This window comes from Micromys minutus, assembly GCF_963924665.1.
Source record: "Micromys minutus genome assembly, chromosome: 16".
NCBI lineage: Eukaryota > Metazoa > Chordata > Mammalia > Rodentia > Muridae > Micromys > Micromys minutus.
The window spans coordinates 6,679,730-6,704,909 of record NC_137985.1 but is presented as its reverse complement, the minus strand read 5'-3'; the positions used below and the strand labels follow the sequence as shown (position 1 = coordinate 6,704,909).

The following is a 25,180-nucleotide window of genomic DNA, read 5'->3' as shown; positions in this document are numbered from 1 at the left end:
ATGCGACAACCTGTAGACATAAAATTTTATTAATATGCTTTTTTCTTAACATTAAATCCTATTAAGTTGCCACCTTAGAAAACAGCTCATTACAATGAAAGGACAGTTTTGTAAACCTTGCATATCCTGTCATAAGCCAAAATTGTACACAAGGAATTAATATGCACCACTAGAGTAAAACACTTCACTGCAGCAGGTCAATGTCAGAGGAGAAAGAACCTAACGGAGAACCAGAAAACCAGCTTTAGAATGGCTGTAATAACAGCCTTGTCTTTGGTCATTCTGTGGGAATTTATTCAATTCTTCAATTAGAATATATAGAGTTTCAAATCAAATAAATAACAGTAACAAATATTCGATTATATATTTCTTATAAGACAGTTACTGTGCCTCTAGGTCATGCAAAGCATGAACTGGAGAGAAAATGTAAGATATGCACAGAAACAGAGTTTACAGAAAGTAAGCACTGCTTTATTAATATAAGAAAAAGTGAATTTTGAGTCAGGAGTAGGAAATGGAAAAGAGAGGTTCTTGTATAAGGATAAAGGGGCTGTCTCAGCAAGACTCAAGGGCAAGCATAGGTTTCTAAGCATTTAGTATCATAACACACACACACACACACACACACACACACACACACACACACACACATATATATATATATATATATATATATATATATATATATAGAGAGAGAGAGAGAGAGAGAGAGAGAGAGAGAGAGAGAGTAAATATCAGTTAACCTAAAGGAGCACACAGATACCAATGTAATAACAATTGGAGACTTTCACACCCCCATTCCCACCAATAGATGAATCACCGAGAGAAGCAATAACCAGCAGAGTTGGAACAGACAAGAATTGGGAACGCAATCTATCGGGCAGACAGTCACTCTCATACTGCTACCCAATGAACATTGCCATGTGAAACATTTGTGAGTTTCCCCATATGACACATCACGAAACAAAAGGGGACTCAGAAAACCTAAAAGCTGAAACTATACCAAGTATTCTTTCTGAGCACAAATCAATAAAGCTATACATTATTAATAATTCTTTGGATGGTATGAAAACATATAAAAATTGTGCTATCTTTGAGTCACCAATGTGTTAGACAGGAAATTTTACAAAGAAAATTTTAAAATGTGTAAGACAAATGCAAATAAAAACATGCCAAAAACTGTTAATGTAAGTTTCCATTCTTATAAACTTTTATATTATTAAAAGAAAAAAAATGAAGACAATCCCCACCTTTCTGAGACAAGCTAACTAATAGGATCAAGAAATCAGAGAAACAGGAATGCATGTGTAATAGGAAAAAGAAATGGAAAATGTCCATGAAATAAGGACAAAAGAGCAACAAGTAGAAGACAGTGTGTTGATAGAGGTATAATGGACACACTATGCTAGACTAAGGAGAGAAGAGTCAATAAAGATGGAAACGCTGGCATTCCAGCTAACACGACAGGAGCACAAAGGGTCCATTCCAGATCCGTGCAAACAACCTGACTACATAGATTGACTGAACCGAGGAACCAAGGAAGAAAACCATAGCCAAACATTCCTGGTGATTCTAAATATAAAAGAACCCCCAGGTTTACATAAAGTTGTAAGAAAACAAAAAGAAGAAGAAGAATCCTCAGCAAATCACTAGCAAATGCTTGCTGGGGAGACAGTTGGAGACGAAAAACACTTGCCATCTAAGCCTGAGGACAAGAGTGGAAACCCTTTATTCCCAATGCTATGGGGACAAAGACAGAGTTATCTTCCATGTGTTTGGGGAGAAGGTGGAGAATGACTGAGGAAGTAACTCAATATTCACTAACCTAGGTCTCTGTACACGTACACATATATGCATATTCACTTTACACTGCTAAGTGCCCTCACATATATGTGTATATATGTACATATGCCAAAAATATCTGCAAAGTAATACAAGTTGTTAGAGAGATTACTATGATGAATATGAAGAAGAAGGATGCATCCCAGGGAAGTAAGAGTATGTCTACATATGCAAATCAATCAACACAACAAAGTCACATGATCCTTTCAATACACATAAAATGCATTTGATAAAATTTAACATCCCTTTGTTTTATACAGGTAATGCCTAGAGGAGTGTTTTTGTGTGTGTGTGTGTGTGTGTGTGTGTGTGTGTGTGTGTGTGTGTGTGTATGTGTGTGGGTGTGTGTATGTGTGTGTGTACATTTGTAACAGCCAAAGGGATTAAGGTTATAACAGTAAGACAACACATATGCTTAGCATAAACAAAACCCTTGGCATACAAACACATACACAGAGGAAATGTCTCTTTTTCTTATACTCAACATAACACTGCTAGTCCCGACTATAAGTACAGAGTCAATATAAATGACATGAAAATCAGAATGAAGACAAAGTGTCACCATTCATTGACAGAGGAGCTCACAAATGGAAAACAATAAACAAGTTACACTGCTGTTCTTCACTGGTGAATTGTCAGAAATAGAGTCTAGGGAAACAATTCCACTTTCAATAGCTATAAACATGGTCAGATATAAGTAAGCTTAACAAAAGAAGTGAGAGATCTCTACAATGAAAATTACAAAACATTAAAGAAAGAAGTTGAAGAGAAACTACTACTACAAAAAAAGAATGAAAATATGGCTTGATTCATAGATTAAACAATCAATATAGCCAAGATGCCCAAGTGTTCTACAGAATCAATCTGATTTTTGTTAGACTGTTTTTGAATCTCTGAACAACTGAAATATCCAGCCAAAAAGTTTGTATTGAACCACCAGACAATAGCCAAAGAATGAATAGCTGAAGCCACAAAAGCAAAAAGCCCCAAAGAACTGAAGTATTACCTTAATTTCCAAACATACTAAAAGCTGTAGCCATCTGAATTGCATGAAGCTGGGTGCAGCATGTAACATCTGATTCCAGACGAGGTGGGAGGCAGCCTGGGCTAGACAGAGACCTATGCAGAATAACTAAGTAACGGGAATGGAGTGGGGAGAGCAAACATCCTGGGAACAAAGAGTCAGAGAATAAGCCCATGTATCTACAGTCCATAAGGTGTGTTGTTGATTTAGCTTTCTTTTCTTGAAGTAAAGGGTTTGAACACAAGCATTTTCTAAGAGATTGTGAAATTTGTATATCCACATATAAAACAGTGGAAGTAGAAAAGTTCTTCCCACCCACCCCCACACACTAAATACAAAAAAAAAGTAAATCAAGTAGATTTAAGATTATTAAATGTAAAACCTGAGAGCTAAGAAAACAGTAGAAGGAAATGGGAAAAAAAACTTTCAGGGCACTTGGAGGGGCCAAAACCCCCCAAAATATGGGAGACAGCCAAAGATGACAAACGGCATCTCCACAGTTTATGTATAGCTCTTACAAATGGCATCTCCACAGTTCATGTATAGCTCTTACAAATGGCGTCTCCACAGTTCACATACCACACAGCTCCTGCCCATGTATCTCCAGAATCCTGCTTGACCCTGGGTTTCGTATAATTGAGTTGATCAACATGTTCCTCTCACTTCATCTTCCTTTTCATCAAACGTCTTCTGTGGTAGTCTTCAGTGGGTGGCTGTTGTGCTTACTCACAGTGTATATGGGAGTTAGAACAGTCTTTTCTGACCCTGATACACTTCAGTTGCCTCTATGCTGACTGTGACTGAGCTTGGTGAGACTCGACCTGATGGTAGAAAACAGGAACAGATTCAGTAGCCCAAATTTCCTTCCTTTGTAATGACGTGTTTAACTCAGAGCCTTGTTTCTGTGCGTGAGTTGGTTTCTAAGTAAGATTAGCCAAAGTACTCTCAGGATTTAATGTCAGAGAATAGAACTGATGTGATACAACTTGTTAAGCTCTGTGCTCATTAAAATAATTACCAATGCTTTTTTAAAAAAGATATGAATGTCTCATACAGCACGATTTTGAAAAACAACTCTAAAGAGCCAGTTAACTGGAATATAGTCTGAAGACATACTGGTGTAAGTTACATATTCCATTAGAGATACTATGTTTTGAAAAATCTTAAGTGTAAAAATATCTTCACTCTTCTTGTTCATTCTTTAAAAATATTTGACAATACACTATACTTTATTTCTTAATACACTCTTTTAATAATAGGATGAACATATATAAAAAGGCTTTGGTATGACAATACCTAAATCACTAGATGTAATAAGTACTACACTGCTCATAAAAGGAAAATGCAGATATTTTTGATACAAGACCAAATTATAATTAGGAATACGTTGAGGTAATAATACCCACAATTCTAAATGAACTCTTCTGCACCTTTCCCAGCACCATGGCAAAAGTTTCTGCCAGTCCCCAACTCTCCACTCCAGTTCCCAACTCTCCACTCCAGTCCCCAGCTATCCACTCCAGTCCCCAGCTATCCAATCCAGTCGCCAGCTATCCACTCCAGTCCCCAGCTATCCACTCCAGTCCCCAGCTATCCACTCCAGTCCCCAACTCTCCACTCCAGTCCCCAACTCTCCACTCCAGTCCCCAACTCTCCACTCCAGTTCCCAGCTATCCACTCCAGTTTCCAGCTATCCACTCCAGTCCCCAGCTATCCACTCCAGTCCCCAACTCTCCACTCCAGTCTCCAGCTATCCACTCCAGTCCCCAACTCTTTACTCCAGTCCCCAACTCTCCACTCTAGTCCCCAGCTATCCACTCCAGTCCCCAAGTATCCACTCCAGTCCCCAACTCTCCACTCCAGTCCCCAGATATCTACTCCAGTCTTCAAGTATCCACTCCAGTCCCCAACTCTCCACTCCAGTCCCCAGATATCCACTCCAGTCCCCAACTCTCCACTCCAGTCTCCAACTCTCTACTCCAGTCCCCAACTCTCCACTCCAGTCCCCAACTCTCCACTCCAGTACCCAGCTATCCACTCCAGTCCCCAGCTATCCACTCCAGTCGCCAGCTATCCACTGCAGTTACATTCTTCCCACCTGTTTTCCTTCCTCCATTACTTTGAAATCTGAAGTGGACAGAATGTTTGGCCATACAGTTGACTTCTCTGCCTCTTCACTGCAGTTACTTGGGAGAATCCTGGGATTATGTTTGACTATGTGCTTCCTTTTTTTTTTTTTTTTTTTTTTTTTTTTTTTTTTTTTTTTTTTTTTTCCATCCTCAGTCTCTTGAAGAAACTAGGGATGGAAATTGTTTTTTTTTTTTTTTTTTTTTCAATTGCTAGAATCAGCTTCTTTACAATTTGGTGATATTGTACACATAAAATGAGCAGTCCCACTTTGGTTTACTTATCTTCGTGTGCAGGTGAACTGAAGTGTCTGCATCAGCACTCTTCTTTCTCTGACATACCATTTAAGCAGATTCAGTCCATCTACATGAAGGAAGCATAGTCACTGTTATTTCAGGTGAGATTGTTCACAAAATTGTCAACACTCACATTTAACCTTGACCTCAACCTTCTCTGACAATTTCCTCACTGATCCATCATCCTTATTTGACTTCTGAAGACCCTTCTATGCTCATTGAGAGGGTTCCCATTGTCCTTCCTACCTTCATAAGTCCAGGTCCAAGGTCAGCCACAAGTCCAGCACGTTTAGGCCATGGCAGTAGCAGTACTTACTTCCCAGCAGTACATGGGGCTCCTCACACATCATGAGGCAGGATCCTCAGCTCTGAAAGCTGGCTGCTTCCAGCAGGTTACAAGTGATTTCTCTCCCCACGAGCCTCCAAGTTTAATTAAAATTAATGCAACAACTACAAATTTCTGAATGTCTCCCATTTTCTATGGCAGCATTCCCTATGCAGCAGACATGATCTTTATAATACAACTACCTTTTTACATCCTCACAAATTCAAAGAGTGTAGAATAAAACTGCAAACCATCTGGATCCCAGCATACCAATTCTACCCAATTCTGTTTGTGGAAAATGTGAGTGAGAAATTCATAGTTGAGGGTCAAAATGAGTTTCTCTGTCTGAATAAAGTAAATAGCAAAATATATGAGAATGAACAAGAATCATGAATTCTGGGATCAGAACAGCCTATATAGTGAGAAACAGGCAGAATAAATAAATAAACTATATCCAATTCAGTCTTAACAGAGTTCTTCCCACCACCAGCTCTGGAGACACATCCTAAATATTCTATCCAGTGATAGGGTAACAGTTACTAATAGGAAGAAGCAATTCTGAGCAAGGCAGAAATGAGAATTGGGAGTGCTGAATTTAACTCATTGAAGTTGAGTTCTAATAATTGGCAAAAGTCTCTATAGAAGTCATAAACAATGAAAGCCAGATATACTGGAAAGAACAGTGGGCAAGATTGCATAGTAATTAATCATTAACCCATGAAAAAAGGAGCAAACTGGAAGCAGACATGTGTCCTTTCATTCTACAGGCTGAAGCATTAGCTTCTCTTTCCTATGGTTCTGAGGGAAAAAAAGTCATTAAAAGATTGTTTATCTGAATCTCAAACAGAAAAGAGACAAGCTGGATTCTTTATAGGCCAATTTTTAAAGTCCTCTACAAATGCCCATAGAACAGGGGTTGGGATTAAGCACAGAGGAATATGGGCCTGTATACATACCACTCCCATATGACATAATAAGCTAAAAGTGTTCATCTTGATAGATTAGACTTAAGAAAAGATGCACTGAGAGAAGAGAAGCATGGAAATATAGACCATTCTAAACCACACAATTAGCTCAATGGTTCAAATCTGAAATTTTTTTACAATAAATTTCACATGGGTATATGAGAGTATGTCAGTTGAGGCCACATCTAAAGGACATTAATGCCATCTCACAGTTACAGGAAAGGATAATAAGTACACAGGGAGATGAAATGAGTAGTTTTTATGATGCTATAATGGGAGCCTGATAGTTCAAAGGGTGCATTCTCTGTCCAGATGTGGTTGATCAAAACCCCTGTTACGAAAGACATGTAGGACAACACTATTTTGCTAAGAGAGCCGCTTTCTACTAACAGTTTTGTGCTAACTATTATTTGAATTATCAATTTATCGTAATATACTTACCAAATTTTTCTTTAACTCATGTAATAAACTAATCAGAACAAGGTGTTATTCTCTAGGAGTAATAGCTAATTTTCAGAAAGACAGCCCAAGAGTCAGGTTCCCAGAGCTCTTCTACATGCTCATTGACCATCCATTTAGCAAAGTGTCCTGTACTCTGACCTCCAATTTACTCCTTGTTGTAAGAAATTATTAGTTGGATGTTGGTTTTATTTTTATAGTCAGATTAAAATCACTCTTCCCCATGGCTTGTATACTATTCTGTGTTTCAACTCTTTAAATTATAGTGGATTGTCTGTTCACATTGTATTTAAGATCCTCAAGGTGTGTGTTATCTTTTACCTAGTGGCATATGAACATTTTGGGTGACAAGCATTTTATCTCTTGTGCCATCTCTTCCTACTGAAGCACTGTGGCATGGAGAGCCTTTAGCTAGATCACAGATCACCTATGTGTGCAGAGACAAAAGGAGAAGAAAGAAATTTCTAGGGTGCCAAAAATGTGCTCCTTCCTGCCTAGACAAGAAGACATGCTAAGAACTACCTGGCAAAATGAATGCATAGTTTCCTCCCTCGGCACGGGTAAGCAGTCACAAAGGGAAATGAGATGCTTCTGTAAGGTATTATTCTGAAGCTTTCCTTGAGGCAGGCAATCACTAGCTGCTTGCAAATCACAAGCTCATTCATGAATGAATCAGTCTTTATCTGACTACCAGCTTTAAGTAACTTCACACATATAAGTTACGAAGTGTAGACCTTGTGAAGAAAGTGTGATTATGCCATTACTATACAAAGAAAAAATTCAGTCCCGTCAAAAATATTTATTGCCTGTCATGACTGCTAATTTCTTGTTACTCATCAGCACTGCCTCATTGAGCCAAACTATGGGGCAGGTGTTAGTATAGCATCTGAAGAAATGCTCAAAAAAATGATCCATCCTCAGACAAACCATGTGAGGAAGTTCTAATTTTAACAATGCAGGTTTAAGTCACTCCTGCCAAGGATTCATTTAAACAAAAACCTGTCTCTCACTGCATTTTAAAGATTTCCAGGTTCTAAGTGAGAAAGAGACTCCATCTGTAACTCTTCTAGCTTTTTGGCCTGTGAGGTTTAAGAAATTATTACCTCTATGTTTTTTTTTTAAGCATGAGATGTTCTTTCTCTGTTACCAACAATCCTGGTGTAAGATAAAGTTGACAAAGGTTTGCCAATATGTGGTTTACACTAAAGGAATTAGAAAAAGTCTCAAATAATATTTGGAAAATAGAACAGAAAACAAAAGTATACCACATTAGACTAGCATGTGCCAGGCATTTGAAATGAAAGGTAAACTGTTTTCATATATTACTTTAGCATGAAGGGTAAATGTGGTCTGTCTGTCTGTTCATGTCAGCATACATTAAGAAAAGATTTTAAATGAAGCACAAAATTGTGAGTTCTTAGAATGGGTATTTGTTATTTACAAAGAAAGATGTTTCAGCTTCTCAATCCTTCTCTCAAACACCACAATTTCCTTGAATAGGCATCAGTGTTGCAGGAGGCCACAGTTGTATCATGGTGATCAGGTCAACCAGTTCCCATACACATGACGCATGCAGTTTCCCTGGGTCTCAGGACAATAAGGGCTTAATGTGAAATCCACTGCTCTTACATCTCACGTTGAAATGTTTTAACTTTTCAATGAAAAGCTATTCCTTTTACTTTTTACCAGGTTCACAAAAATACACAGCTATTCATAGATGTCAGAGAAGGAATTCTGAAAGGACTAAACTTTGAGCAAATGTTAACATGACACATTTGGAGATGTTAGCAGGCCAGTGGAGAAAGTGCTTGAGAGAAGAATCAGAGGATCCACTTCTATTGGATCAAGAGAGGGAAATCAGCTGAGTTTAATGTGCATACATTAGAATTATAACATCTTAAAGGACAGTGACTGAAGCTGATGGACAAAGTAACCAAAGTCAACCAAAGGGCCAGCCTAAAGTTGCATTTTCAAGAGGTAGAAATTTGGAATGAAAGGCGTTAACCAACAAGAATTAATCAGATGACTATTCAAAATGCTGGGCATGGTAGCACATGCTAGTAATCCCAACACTCTGGAGACTAAAGCAGGAAGTCTGCAAGTTTGAAGCCAGGCTAGGCTACACATGCATACACTCTCATGCACACACACATAACACACACACACACACACACACACACACACACACACACACACAGAGGTTGGGTAGGGAGGAGTGACTGAGGCAGAGATAGGGTAGATACAAAGGAGAGAGAGAGAGAGAGAGAGAGAGAGAGAGAGAGAGAGAGAGAGAGAGAGAGAGAGAGAGAGAAGGAGAGTAAAAAAGAAACTTTTTAAAGCATTTGAAATCACTGCTACCCAGATGGTGAGGGAGTGAATATTGAGAAAGATTCTCTCTGCTGAAAGTAAGTTAGGCTCCCTTTGACAGTAGTGTTTGTCCCACTCTAAGCATATTCCGGACAAAGAAGTGAACTTCACTGGTGTTTTCAAAATAAGCTCTAAGAAAGGCCTGGAAGCATTGAGTCCTTTTCAGATTTTGTGTGTAAGTAGGCAGAAGAGCTCAGACTCATACATCATCACTCCTATAGCAGTACCTGGTCAAGTATTTCACCCCACCTCACTTCCTCTAGGGTCTTTTTTTATGTTTTTTCCTAACTCTTAGGAAAAATGGTGAGAATAAAGAAAGGTATTGTCAGTGTCAATAAGGAAGGAAGCAAGCCCTAGGTGTATCTCTTCTTTAATGTGCTTACTGGCTTTGTAGGCATTCTGTGCAATTGCCTTTGCTCACTTCTCAGAAGGCCCACAGTGGACAGTTAGGGAAACTTCTAGAGAGAGTAAGTGTTAAGTTCAGAAGTGTGAACTAAGGCAAGCTTCAGGAAGCTTAGCCAAGACTGGATTTGAACTGTTCAATGGAGAAAATGAACTAGCATCTGCACCACAATAAAGGCTGAAACGAAAGTGTAGGAGGGATTCCTGCTAGTGCACATCAGTAAAAGACTGGTCTGGACTACAGTATTCAGGTTGCAGAAAGTGTTAAGGAAAAAAAAAAACTGACTTCCACAAGAACACTGCAAACCCAGTGAGTTCTAGTTTCTTTGGAAAACGATTAGCAGTCTTCCTGGGGTGAGGCTGCCAGGGATGCTTAAAGTGAATTCTTAGAAACAACTGGGTGGTTCCAGAATAGAGGCTCACGAACCTCGACTAAGGAGGATGGAACCAAGGCAGGAAGAAGGACTTAGAAACCAGTCTGAGCTACTTATGAACTAAGTTACATTAATTAGTCATTTAGTTAGTTTAGTTAGTTAGCTGATTTAAAAAGCTGGACTTGTGTGAAAAGATAGCCACCATTTTTCTATTTTATTTCAGAGTTTTAAATAGAAGTACCAACTTCTCTAATGAGATTGTGTAACCAGGAAATTATTAATGATCTCAAAGGCAATAAAGAAGCTTCCCCTCTTGCAGAGTGTTCATCTAGACCCGCACACACCGATGTGGTGCTATAGTGCCCATTTGCTTGTGGTGTTAGAGCACTGGATGTAGTGCTGATTCTGGGAAAGTTCATCTGAAGCAACAGGTAACATCTTTTGCTTATAAAACCAAAGAGAACAGCCAAAAAAATTTTTTTTAAACAAAAGAAAAAGTAAAGAGAAAACAGGAAGTAAAGTGAGAGTCAGGGAAAAAGAGTCTCCCAAGAGATGAAATGTAGAAACAAAGTCTGAATTGAAGAAAGCAAAGCTTGCTGTAAGTAACTATTTCATTAAAGTTGCTCAAATTGTAGAGTTTCTCAGGAGCGGCACATTGTGGGCTCAGATTAAGGATAATGGGCTCCCGTGTGAATTCTCCTCATTACTTGTCTTGAAAGATCAGTGAATCTACTGAAAGGGTAATTTAGGTTTACTGTTAACAGTCCATTCACTTTGTTTACAAGCTCCCCTGTTTAGGATTTTAAAAATATGATGCAGGTATAATTCAAAATGAAAGAAATCAGCCCAAAATGAGCCAATTTCAACTCCTCAAATAGACCAGGCATCCAGGTCTCTGCAACAGGTTGCAGACATTCTCAGCCAGTAGATAAGGCTGAAGTCTAATCTTAGGAGCTACACAGAGAGTGGAGGAGACGTAAGTGCTTCCCTGGCCCTGAATCACATGTGTATTTATAAGTACTCAAAATACACTCTACATCTTTCCAACAGGCCTCTTTCAATTCAGTTAGAAACAAAGTAAAAGGGTTAAAAACTTTTCTCAGTTTTAAGAAATTAAATTATTTGCAAATAAAGTGTCTGTAAAATGAAATGTGAATTATTTAATAACAGGAGTATGCTGCTACGAATTTCCTTTTCAAAACAGTAAGCCTAACGTTTTCTATTTTGAAGCTGCCACCTAAAAGCTGAGGTAATCACCACACTTGTCATTCCAGCAGCTGGGTGGCTGGAAAAGGAGAGTTTTGAATTGGAGACTAGCCTGGACCATCTACTGAGAACCTTGCCTCAAAACTAAAATACACAGACAAGTATACAGACTGACAGACAGACAGAAAGACAGACAGATAGATGGAGAGAGGTAATAAATAGATACGTATAATAGATAGTCAGACAGAAAGATAAATAGGTATAGATAGATATAGTTAGGTGATAAATAGATGATAGATAAAAGATGGAAAGATAGGTAGATAGATAGATAGATAGATAGATAGATAGATAGATAGATAGATAGATGATAGATAGATAGATAGATAGATAGATAGATAGATAGATAGGTAGGTAGGTAGACAGATAGATGATAGATGATAGATAGATAGATAGATAGATAGATAGATGGATGGATGGATGGATGGATGGATGGATGGATAGATAGATAGAAAGGTAGGTAGGTAGACAGATAGATAGATAGATGATAGATAGATAGATAGATAGATAGATAGATAGATAGATGATAGCAAATAACAGAAACCACCAGAACAAAGCAGAGAAAATACCAACCATCTTTACAAGTGCAGTTATTTCTAAGTTAAAAAAGAAAAAAGACAAGCCTGCTGTGTTTACAGCTTTACCTCTGTTTTTATTAGATAGGTGCCCCACCATGAGCCAGGAATGTACTGAGACTCCAGGCTGCTGAGTTAAGTTGTCTGGATGAATGAACCCTTCAGACACCTCTTGCACAGGGGACAGTGTGAAGCCAAATTACTGTGGGCAAATGTCTGGTCATTCCTAAATGATCTTGATTGGAATCTGAACGACTGATTGTAATGTTTAAGTTGCTTTTATTTCTCCACTAAAATCAAAGATCAGAGTGTTGAGAAGTTGTCATTTTGTATTTGTAAGAACTGAGCATTTTGTCTAGGTGAGCTGAGGAGCGCATTCCTTCATTTCCTCCCCACCCCCACCCCCCACCCAGCAAAGCAACCACATAGAAACTGAATCTCCTTAGGGTTTTTTAGTGAAGATGTATCCTAAGGAATTTGTCAATATGCCATTTGATAGACATACATTTTATTCTGGAGATTATTTTGTGGCATTTAATCCATTTCAAAGCATTCTTACCAAGAACCAGTTTCTTATATATGATACAACCAGACTGTGTCCCAACAAATTATTTTATTAGAAAAAATTTCAATACTCTTAGATGTACCAATTGTAAGATCAGCCAAAATAAAAACTAACTAGCAGAGAGAGGAAAGAAAGAAAATGTCTAAAGCACAGGGGATCACAGTAACTCACTGAAAGACATCCAAGGATGAGTGCTTTAGAAGTTTAGAACACCAAACCCTTTCTAAAAAATCTGTGGGAAAAATCAGGACTGCTAGACATGAGTTTTCTTTTCATGATATGACAAAGGCATTCAAATATTTCAAAGCAAAGGTAAACAACTAAATTCTAAATAATTATCAGTAGGTTTTGCCTTGTTTTAGAAGTAACTTGCTCCTACTCCATCCAACACTAAAAGCAATTTTATCCAGGGTCCTTCTCTAGCATCGTATATCAAGCATTCTTTGCTGTACTCAGTTTATGGATAAATTCTTGGCGGAAGTTATTTCAAACGGTACAGCACTCAAGCCAACTTTTCCTGTTTTGCCACATAAAATCACAAAGGAATATTGAAGTCTTTCTATGCTTTTATATGATTCAGAAAAAAATGTATCTTCACATGCCTATAATCCAGTCATCATTCAGTAGACTGAGGCAAAAAAATTAGAATCACTGCAAGTCCACAGTCAGCATGGGCTACATAGTGAGTTCCAGGCTAGCCCATAAATGATAAAATTGTATCTCAAAAACCAAGCTAAAAGTGAGTAGGTGTAAAATGATATGAGTTATAATCTATACCAGGCCTTTATATGATCACAGAAAGGTGCCAATTTTTACACAGCAACGCAAGGACGGTGCTAAGTAAAGAAAGCTGTGTACCAGTCAATCAGATACAGGGCCCGCACTGATTCCCCTAAGCAATGCATCAAAAATGTCTCTCCCTGGCACTTACTGATAACTTAACTGCAGTTATTTAACTAGGCTTTAATCATTCTTCTCCCAATAAAGTCAAGTGCTTTGAGCATCCTTCTCGTTTTATGGCTGCATTAACACAAGTTCTGGCTGACCCCGCACCCTGATGAGAGTGGTTATGGATGGAATATATCTTTGTAACCTAGAGACACATTGCTTGGGGACCAACGTCTTTCTCCTAAGTGCCATCATATTCTGTGACCCACAGTGTACTTACAAAAGGAAATATTCAACAAATCCTCACAAGATAATCTTTCAACAGCTTTCTTCTCATAACTGATTTCCTACTAGTTGCTATTCCTTTCAACAGTGTTCCTGTCACAAAAAATAAGTCTGTATTTCAATAGTAAAGTTGTAAATTTTTCTGACTTTTCTATACTTTTAAAACTGTGAGTTACTGGTATATATTTAAATATCTTATAAATATTGCTGCTAAATCATTTTATACAATATTCAATGTTGAACGTCTTTCTTGACTGGTTGTGGAAAATATAACTTTGTATATTCCTTAAGACAGGGCATGTTTGATTTCTGCACTGTTGTATAAACTGTAAGGCCAAAATTGGGCCTTTAAATATGCGAAGTTCCCCTTAAACCACCTTGAAGTAGGCAGATTTGCAACATTTTAAACGGCACTTCATCCCTCTTTCAGCAAGCATCCTCTGCAGATTTAATGATCAGGAACATCCTTCTGGTGCATGCTGGGAGATATGGCTGCAGGGTACAGACCACAGCAGACAGTGTGTCAGATGAGGCAGAACTTCTTGTTAGGGGTGAGTATGCTAATAGCCAGACTCCAGACACGTTCACCATAAATTACCCTACGAAGGGCCTGGAATTCGTGGGCGGAGGGCATGTCAGCACTGGGCAGCTCACTTTCACAATCTCTGTCTTTTTTGCTTGACCTTTTCTTGCCTTTGAGATGATGATACAAGAAAGCTCTCTTGAGAATCAGACGAAAGGTATGGAACACCTGCAGTAACGAATGACTGCTAAGTAGGACACCAAGTTAATCCCAAACTCAAAAGCATGGCTGCTGAGACACTTGGGTGGTTGGGTGGCAGAGACTAGGTTGCTCTGTGTGTGTTTGTGTTGTGTGCATATGTGTGTGTGTGTGTGTGTGTGTAAGTATGTGCATGCATATGTACGTGCATTTAAAAGATACATATATGTATATATGTGTATATAGCTTTATACATATATGTATATATATATGAATATAAATATATGCATAGATATAGTTTTCAAAAGAAAGCCAGCAAAAACCTGGCATTACAGTTTTTTCCCATCAACTTTGAAATCTAGCTTCCAAAACTCAAGATAGCTGCATACGAAAGAGGGTATACAGTTGTTAAAGAACACAGACTTCCATGCCCCTTGCAGCCTGAAAATGTCAACATACAGACTGTTCAAAAAATGACAACTAAGTGTTTTCTAATTAGGAGCCACCACCAGCACCTAAAACAATTTCACAAGCTTGTGAAGCTATGTCTTATATCAATTAAGCAAATGTCGGCAGCATGCGTTCCTGGAGAGTAGCATTCCTTGAGACAAGAATTCTGCACCCTCCCATGCACCCTTCTCTTTCTTTCCTCTTCCTTCTTTCCCTACTCTTCATTTCCTCAAAGTTTTCATTTTTTCTTTTCTTATAACTTATTAAGTATAGTATACCTACAGACAGTTTCCAAATTTCCTGAATTGTACATAGCCACATGTCACGTTACTAACCCAAGAAAGAATAATTACCAGGACATTACCCGTCCCCCTTCCCCAGTCTTACAGAAATATGCGTGTTACATGCTTCCAATCCTTATAGTATCCACAAATTAATACTTTCACAGTCCAGAGCAAGACATCATAATGTAAAATAACTGATTTTAACCATTTGAAGTGCTTTTTCATTATTTTAAGATTCAATATTTACAAGAATTCCACACAGTAAATACAGAGGCAAGCGATGAGTGAAATGCTCTGTTTTTTCTGTCAGCGATGTTGACAATGTGTGGGCGGATGTACCATCATCTTCAGGAAGATATCCTGAGTGAACGATGCATGTGAGAAGAAGCTTAGTCTTGTCGTGTGTGCTACTTTGTACATATGAGGCTGCTTCTTCTGTTCTCCAAGTTCTGTATCAGAAATGTATGCTATATCACCTTTACAGTAGTAAAATAAAACTTTTAAAGTGTTCTTTTCTAAATACATCTCACTCACTATAGTTAAAAATGTCTTTGTGCCTTCTGAAGCTACATGTTTCCTGGAATTGCACAATGTAGCTCACAGTCAAATTGGTAGAAAAGTGCTTCCTTCTCTTGCCATTGTCTGCCTTACTTATGTGTACTTACCGTGTTCATTTGACTAATAATTTAAAATGATCCTCCTAAAATTAGAGCTTTCCAAATGACTTCCACAAGTTAGGTGATGATAACAAGAAATCAGTTTTTTTTTTTTTTTTTTTTTTCGGGGACTCTAAGGGGCAAATTTAAGTGGCAAACTACATATCCTGTTTTGTAAGTAAAATTAAGCTCAACAGGGTTCAGAACGTAATTCAAGGCCAATATTTTCATGTTCTGCTCTTTTAGCCTTTGGCTTTATGCCTAGGAGATGATTAAATGCATTAATTTTGGAATTGCACCCAATAGCATTTTCAAACAGGCTGCTACCATCTGAATATTTATGCTACCATGAGCTGAAGCTTACCCTTGAAGTGAGTTTAATTCAGTCACTAATTTCTGATTATGTCCTCGCATTAGATTTCTAAAACTAGGGGAAATAATTGCTTCTCCCTCCCAGCTAGTCTTGGATTTTTATACTAAACCGAGGGTTCTGCTTCATCTATCATAATAATTTTTATGGTGAAAATTTGCAAGTTCTTGTCATCTGGGGAAATTTTCACGCTGGAATGTTGTCGGTTTTGGTGTTGACGTATGAGAGTAACTTTGCACTCCATGTCTCCCTTTCAGTCTAAAGGAGACACTAAAGGAGTTCACTCTAAAGGAGAAACACTCTTCCTCCGCTGAGGTCTCTACAGTGAGTTTTCTACAGGCTGTATTAACTCAAGTGGAAAAGTTACTGTTTTTTAAATAAACAAAATGTATCTGGGAGCAGTAAAGGCCACCCCCTGCCAGAACACCATCCATTATGCAGTTCATGCTTCCAGTGTTGATCACACTTGAAGTGTACATCAGCAGGAAGTACTTGTTCTGAATATGATGCTCTTCAGTTGACTTAAGGCCAGAAGTCTCTATTCCCTCAGCCTGGTGAATACTCCTCTTTTTTGCCTTGAAGGTCTATAACTTCCCTTTATGTATCCTAATGAATCCTGTGACAGGGCACTAAGTTGGATCTACTTGTACATTGGCTTCACCCCCACTACTCACTATTTAGAATCAGAATGCTCCAGAATCCGGTTCTCTGCCCCACCCCCACCTTGTGTCTTAGCCACTATCTACCCCCCCAAAAAAAATTACTTTTGCTTATAATTTTGGTTGTGACTCTTAATGCTATTTCCCATTTCCTTTCCACCATTTTCATTATCTAAAATTTTAATATTCTACAAGTAATTATGTGGGGCATCAAATCAATCATCTGTTCTTACAACTTTAGATTTCATTGAACCAACATTATGATAGTACCATTTGTGTGATCTTCAAAACAACAACAAAGAAAACCAGCAGTCATAAATGTGAAATGATTGCTGGAAATGATTGTGCTGGAATACAAATATAATCAGAACCTAAATCTATGTCTAGATACCCAGACACCATTTTCTTTATTCTTTTGAGAAGTGTGCAATAAAAGCAATAGACAAAGCAAGGTCATGCCAAGGTGTTTGAAGACATAAGAAAATGGGTAGAGAGGTCATATTTTCTAGGAAAAGAATGCTAAACCTTTGGGACAGAGTCTTAGGGAGGAAGACAAACATTTTGAAGTCGCTGATTTTCTAAGGAGATATGAGAAGCAGACAACTGCAGTAACGACAACTCCAGAGAAAAAGTATTCTTTTGTTACCTAATTTTTTTTATAAATCAATGTTATATATATATTTGTCACAGTAAATTGTACAATAGAAAAGCTTCATGGTTTAAATAAGACATGCCTAGCGCAGCTGGAATAGCCGGAGCCTAACCACACACCTTTTCTTCTATTTAGAGGTAGAGGAAACAATTAAGAATCACGCTTTTCAGTCAACTTCTGTGTTTTCTTTCAATATTTTCTTAATCAAAAATGATAAGTCAAGAAAGTCCAAGTCAAGACTGACAGTATGCATCTGTAAGCTGGGCCCTTTTAAGGTAGAACAAGAGAATAAGGAGCTCAAGGTCAGTCTCAGCCACAAAGGACGCTCAAGTCCAGCCTTGGCTACATAAAACGAGTTCAAAACAACTTAAAGAAACTATGAGAGTAGTAAAAAAAAAAGTGATAAAATAATAACCAAAGCACCAGCCACCTGTTGAGTCCTTCTAACACACAGCCTTCCCTGGAGTCTCTGCAATGTCTTACAACTGCAGCTAGCCGGTATTTATCAGAAGCTGAAGAGAGTGGACCCCGGGAGCTAGAGTTTTCTGGCATGTGCTCAGCTGCCCAGTGCATTACATCTTCCTATGAGAATTAAACTCATGTTCAGTTCAACTCCTCCATCTCTCTCCAACACAGCTGCATGTACTATCTTTCCAGCTTTTAAGCTTCAGTGGTCTAATTCTGCCCACCACCTTTCCACACTGAACTAATGGCATCGGAATAGTATCAGTATGAGATATGTCAGAGTTTGTGTAGAATTTGTCATGCATTTCTTCTCTTGTGCAGTCCTCAGGCTGTGGTAGCTGAGGCACACTCAGCACTCAGAATGAAAGTGGGAACTTCTGTTCTTGCCAGAGAAAGAAAAGGGATTAGGAAGAATGGTATGAGCAAAGCAATGGCTCAAGTGCACAGTTTAAGGGACACAGTACAGGAGAAAAGCATAAAAGTCTCAGTCAAGATTATTTCAAACTCCAGAAAAATGATGGAAAATTGTACTCTAGGCACAGGACTCCTTCTGGCTCAAGGTTCTGGGCAGTGTACCAGTGTACGGGTTACACACATGTGACACCAACCTGTAAATGTTAAACTACGTATTGCTCTCTTAAGGGATAGGCTTAGAATAGAGCATTTAAATTTTAATTTATAAAATTAGAAATGCAGAACCTCCAAGGCAGTTCTTTCTACCAAGACAACCATCATTTTACCCCTTGACCCATATGTTTTGAAAGAGTTTGTATATTGAGTTGCCGTGATCATTATTGATAGTTCTATTTTATACCTTTAAGTTTTTTAATTGATCTTTGTGGTGTGTGTGTGGGGGGGTGTTGGCACCCATGATGAGGTCAGAGGGCAATTTATAGATATCATTTCTCTCCTCCTGTCATTTAGGACCCATGGATTAAACTCAGATCAATGTTGGTAAAAACGGTTACCTGCAGAGCCATCTCCTTAGCCTAATAGTTCAGGTTTAAATTAAGAAAACGTATTTTAAACATGCAATAAATGATGCTACTAATCTAGACAATTTGATTCTAGCCAACTTCTAAGAGACAACAGTTGAATTAGATTTAAAGTAGTATCTATTTGTGCATTTTTAAGAAAGTTGAAATTAACCTAAGGATACCAGTTCCTTCTTGAATGGAAAATCCTTTGGTAACCTTTGATTAGACACTGCTCACATTTACTCCAAGCTCTCATTCTTAGTGTCAATATTAGAGTCTAAATACAAATGAAAATGTTTGAGAATTTTCCATATTTTTCTCATGAAAAGATTTCTGCACTGAAATTCCAAGCTCAGTAGAAATAACCTAATATATTGTCAAATAATTTAGAATTAAATCAGATTTAATGTGTTCTACACTCCTCACAGAACCACCCTTAGCATCTACATTTTCAGTTGGTATCAACATCTGTGTTTCAGACTAGACTTTCTTTACCCTTTTCATAAAATTGTTTGCTGATCAGCAGAACCTTTAAACCACAAAGTATCATTTGTTTTGTCAATTATGTTTTTAGCCTCTCTGCACTACTTTTGGTGTGGCTTATGGAAGTCGTAGTTGAGAGTGTCAGCAGAGTAGAACTGAGTACTGTATGCTGACATACCTGGTTATTATACACATCTGAAATTAACACCAAATAAATGACGTGCAGTGTCAGTGTACAAAGATGTCTAATCAATTAATCTGAACCTCATGTGCTTTGTTCATACAACAAATATGGCGTGCCTGATGGTGATTTCCATCGGCACACATCACTTCCTCAGTTTTCTTTGTGGGAATTTTTTGCTGTTCTAAACACAAATTTTGACTTCTCTGTTTCACTTTAAAAACATTCTGACCATTTCGTTTTACTTCGGTGATATTCTCAAGAAAAACTGTATAAAAATCCCATTCCATTCTGTTTTGTGTCCCCATCTTTCTACGCATACATCCTAATACAAATAGAGCATTACCATATATAAACATGTGAAGATGAATACTTAGTATAAGAAGTTAAAATTTAAAGATGGATTTCATTCCTGATTGATGCTGTCTTTACTATGCCAAGGCAATGATGGAGTGGTACTGAGTATTGGGCCTGTCTTGACCTATAACAAAGAACTTGGCATTGTGGTCAAAGTCACTGATGTGCAGAAAAGAAGCAGGGCTGGGAAGCATAAATACACACTAAAGTGTAAATATATCAACTTCAAAGTGTGTCAGGTGAGTGAAGCCAATGTTTTCAGAGCCACAGCACACTACAGCCACAATCCCAATAAGAACAAGCAATGACAATAGAAATTGGAAGGTGGGAAGGGAAATACAAATGAAGATTCTCAACAGGACTGAATCTACCTGTCATTGTGATCCTCTGACTATGAAAATGGCAGAGAGGAAGCAAATGTGAAAGTGGAAGTGGCCAATGTCTATATTCTGATTGGATCAAGTGACAGCACTAGGGTGGTTTATCATTATCTAACTTCACTTTCAAATTTGGCCAAGTACAAAACATAAGTTATCTTCTGCAAACGAACAATTCTACCTACACAATCATTATCACGTGTAATCACATACACTTAATTGATATATGCAAGAGAAATGTATTGTAAATAATGGAGCAGCACTTAAAATAAGGATTCCTGTAAAACTGAAATTAGAAAACAGTCTTTTGATCATGGAGGTTAGGAGATCAGTATTAGAAAGGATATGCTGGTCTGAGCACTCGCACCATACTAAAGCTAATAAAAAGAAAATCCCTGGAAAATCTACAAGAGGAAATTTGGCATGGAGATTGTGAAGAATCTATAAGAGAAAGAGAGCTATTGGCAAGAAACCAAAAATAAGTCATGCAGACAAAGATAGAACAGACATCCATCTTTGGGAAAAACTAGGTGAGCATGTCAAGAACCATACAGGAAAGGACCACTGGGCGATGAAGATAGTTTAGTTAAATCTATATGAGCTTGGAAATCTGGGCTTGAGCCCCAGAACTTACATTAAAAAGCCAGGTGTAATAAAGCACATTTGTTATTCCTGTGTTCTGGATACAGCAGAGAAGGGCTGAGCCCTGGGGCTTAGTGGCTAACTAGCATAGTTGAAACACCATGTGTTTTAGGTCAATGGATAGATTTTATCCCAAACAAACAAGGTGAAGAGCACATGAGAAATGACAGGGAGGGTTGGCATATAGCTAACCCTAACCCTAACCCTAACCCTAATCCTAAAAATGTACAAACACAAATTCCCAAAACACACAGACTTGGACCTGCTAACCTCACCCACACTACCAAGTGAAACAAGGAACAATTTTTACCCTTGGACATGGTAGTTTGAAAGGATTTGATGTTCTTGGGAATGACAAGCTTAGTGGACTAAAGAGGAAAATAATGGTATTACAGCCAGCAGAGAGCTAACACGGAGTGAATGGAAGTATATACAAAAACTGGAGGTGTTAGTCACATGAACTTGGTCACATCCCCACGATGTCTTACTGAAGAGTTTAACCAACTTGTTTAATTTAAGCTTAAGTCACTCTCCATTCATTATTTAATGATTATTTATTAAATGATTATAAGGTAGGGTCTAAAGAGATGGCTTGGTGGGTTAGAGGGCTTTTACACAAGCATGGGGACAGAATCTGGATAACCAGCACCCACATTACAATTAGGTAGGTGTGCTGGTGCACAATTATAACCCCAGAACTAAATAGGATAGAGAAAATTAGGTCCCAGAGCTTGGAAGCCAACCATTCTAGCCAAATTGAAGAGCTCTGCGTTCAGTGAGAGACTTTGTCCCAGAAACAGTAAAGAGAAGAAAAACTGCAGAAGACACCTAATATCCACCTCTGGCCTATAAACATACACACATATGTACAAGCACACATAGGGATAAGCACATGCAAAATATTATACAGCAAATAGTGTATTGTGTTTCAGGCTGAGAACAAGCTAACAAGGAACATGCTCTTTATCTTTTTTGTGACATGTTAAGTCCTGACACAGTCATATGCCCTGAGCCTTAATTTATAACAAAATAAAAACAGCCAGTTCACAGTTAGCAGCTTCTTTCTGCACATCAGTTATTACACTAATGAGTGCAGGTGAACTACATGACTTTCTCCGTTCACTTTATCCTACAGACTCTATGAAAGAAGTGACAGTATTGTGTCCAATATGCAGATAAGGAAACTAAGGTACAAACTGACTTAGAAACTTGTTGGATGCTACCTAAATTGGGTCCGAACAGTCGGGAAATTATGCAGGGTATGGCCTCAAAACCATCTCTTTTACTGACTCTTCTGTCCTCTGCGGCCAGGCCAACAGACATATTGCTTCCACAGCCTTCACAACTGTGCCAACCCCAGAGTAGTCACACAGTGTAGTGTCCTAAACGTTAATGTTTAGAAAAGTAGGAAAGGGAAATTGACAAAAACAAGGAAGAAGAAAAGGTATGTGGAAAGAGAAGGGAAAGAGAATAGATGGACAAACTTTAACCAAGAGCAAGGAATTTCATCAGAGTAATATATTAATGAAACCATGAAAGATATGTAGTCATTTACTAGGTCAAGAAAAATGGCCTGGTAATCCCTTGCAAGCACAGCACATTTACAATCTCATCTATCTTCCAGAATAAGACGGTGCATTCTCGAATCCTCTAAAGAGGCTGCCCTTTAAGCACCTGCTCAGGAGACATGATTGGTCCCCATTTTTTGTTTTAAGCCTTGGCCTGCATGACTACTGACCATACTCAAAAATATGGACTTCTGGCTCTGTATCTTGCCAACCAATTAAAATATCAGATTCTAATAGGTGTTTTTTTTAGGATCTCTTATATGGCTTCTTAGCAGATGTGATGTCATAAAGGAGTCCCTTCTAGATGGTGTCTCCAGGAATGTTAAGCTTCACTAGATAGGTTTCCTCTGCTCTCTAAAGATGTTTACAATTACGACTCTAGTAAGACAAGAACAAACACTTAAATGCTTCAGAAAGGATCTGACATCCATTGTAATCCATAAATTCTTCTAACCATTGTTATTTCTTTCTGGCCTTCTTCTCGTTTCCAGTACCAAAAGAACAAAAGCAAAACAGTATACCCTTTAATACTAGGAAGAGTCATCTTGACCACCACACCCTTAAGCAAAGCATTTTTCTAATCATCTGAGTGAATTGTGTCCAAAGGCCATCTTCTTTCTTCTCATTTCATATAACTGTAGAGGCATGGCTTGACCCAGATGTTCTCCCACTTAACATCTAGCTCTTGTGTTTCTATCAATAATTCCTGTGACTGTCATTGAGGTTGATTGGTCAAGTCCTTTGTGTACTGAGAAAGTTTGAAGCCCACAGTGTATATGCTTGTAAGTGTATGAGAGCTCTATTGCCCAGTTTTGATAACCAAATGTGCTCAGCAATTACCCATGCTGGAAGAAGTTCTGGATGCCAACCCAGTGGCAGGTCACAACTTCAAAGAAGACAAAGGAACATTGGTAAGTTCACCACTGTCTCTATTCAGCATTCTTGCTTAGTTTAGCTCGTGTGCTCCGGGACTGGACTCTTAATTAGCTTACTTTGGAGTAGCATTGTTTCATGTCTGACAGAATCTTCACTGAACAGTACAAAAGCCCTGTAGACCTAACAGAGCAAGGAGCTGAAGTGATGGGAAGAAAACGTAACTGCTGATTGGATCCCACTTTCCCAAACACCTGGCAGGGGCAAGGACTCTGCCTCACTAAGTAATATTTAATTTAGAATTACAAAGACAATTAGCTCTCAAATGAATTAGAGCAAGGGAGAGAATACCGCAGTGAAGAAAAAAAAAAAAAAAAAACACCAGTTGACATCTGTAAATGCCTAAAAAATCATACTTACCCTTGATAAAAGTATTTTCAAATATTTCTTTCATTCCTTTTTATTTTTAAATATGAAACCAAGTAGATATTATTCCTTAGTATGAACTAGGAGACTCTAACTTGCTACAACATTATTTGAAGGTTGGCAGCCATGAGTTCATAGTCTCTATTCTGTTATTGGTTAAGTAGAGAGAGTTTCAGCTTTATACTTGAGACTTGGCTCTGTTGCCTAAAAACCATATGCAATGGAGAAATTAGCAATCATCTTCAAATAAAATAGTTCATTCTAATTAATTAATTAATTAACAAGAAACTTGTCCTTTATTCAAGAACAAAACACAAGACAGGGCCTGAGGGTGTGCTGACAGAAGTTTACTGTGGAGAAAAAGCCTACCCTGTTTGTCCTGACAAAGGAAGGAGTCTTCAGTCCTACACTTAGCTCAGAGCTCAGCTTGAGACATTCCTTTGATCTCAACAGCCTGATCTTGAATTTTCTCAAGTGTTGCAAAATTCCCATTATAACAGCTCTTTGATCTAGCTGATACAGTATCACATTAGGAAATGACCCAGACAAAAAGTTTATCTCCTTCTGGCACAAGATGGACAGTCTTACTGTAAGGAAGTCAAGTTACCTCTTTGGGACTGAAGTTTCTGCACTTAAGAAATAAAAGTAGGGAAGAGAAATGAGAAGTGAGAATGGAGGGAGGCTGCCAGCAGGTGATGAAGGGCACCTTCCACTCAAGTCTGTTGACCTAAATTCCATCCTCTAAATCCACATTATGGAAGAAGAGAAATGACTCCTTGAAGTCACCTTCTAGTGCCCATTATCCCCTTACACACACACAAAAGAAACATTTTTTAAAGGAACGGAGGAAGAATAAGAATGAAATAAGATTTCAAATGGCAGTACATTTCTCAGCAATTATGGTTCAGCCTCAATGAAAGCAGAAATTCTTAAAGTCATCTTCAAGTTTAAGGAAAACCACTGAGCTTCATGGTGTGTAGGAAAAGAACGGTGATCTACATTAACCCCCGCAGGTGACCCTAGCCCGTCACACACGGACTGAAATAAACAGGGATATCAACAGCTTTGTTCTGCAAGCTCAGGCATGATGTGATGGTGCAGTGTGAGGCAGCTCAGAGCATTGTGACTCCCGCCTGTGCTCACTAAAGCCCTTCAAGGAGGACTGGCTTGAGAGATAACTCCAGATGCAGAGTTTCAGCCTCTCTGTCACTTCATACAGCCTGGGACAGCCTGGAACTCCAGCTCCAAGAACTCTGGCACCTGCGTCTACCCTCTACCAGCA

General features: G+C 38.4%; 1 protein-coding gene across 2 annotated transcripts in view; it reads left to right on the top strand.

The window, feature by feature from the left end:
- CNTN5 (contactin 5) overlaps positions 1-25,180 on the top strand; it is a gene marked incomplete at its 5' end in the record, with an annotated part of 653,203 nt that overhangs the window by 540,917 nt on the left and 87,106 nt on the right. For both annotated transcript variants that reach the window (XM_080930109.1, XM_080930108.1), the window contains one exon: positions 14,188-14,308. In XM_080930109.1, the coding sequence (XP_080786235.1) occupies positions 14,188-14,308 (121 nt within the window). The remainder of the gene's footprint in view (positions 1-14,187; positions 14,309-25,180) is intronic.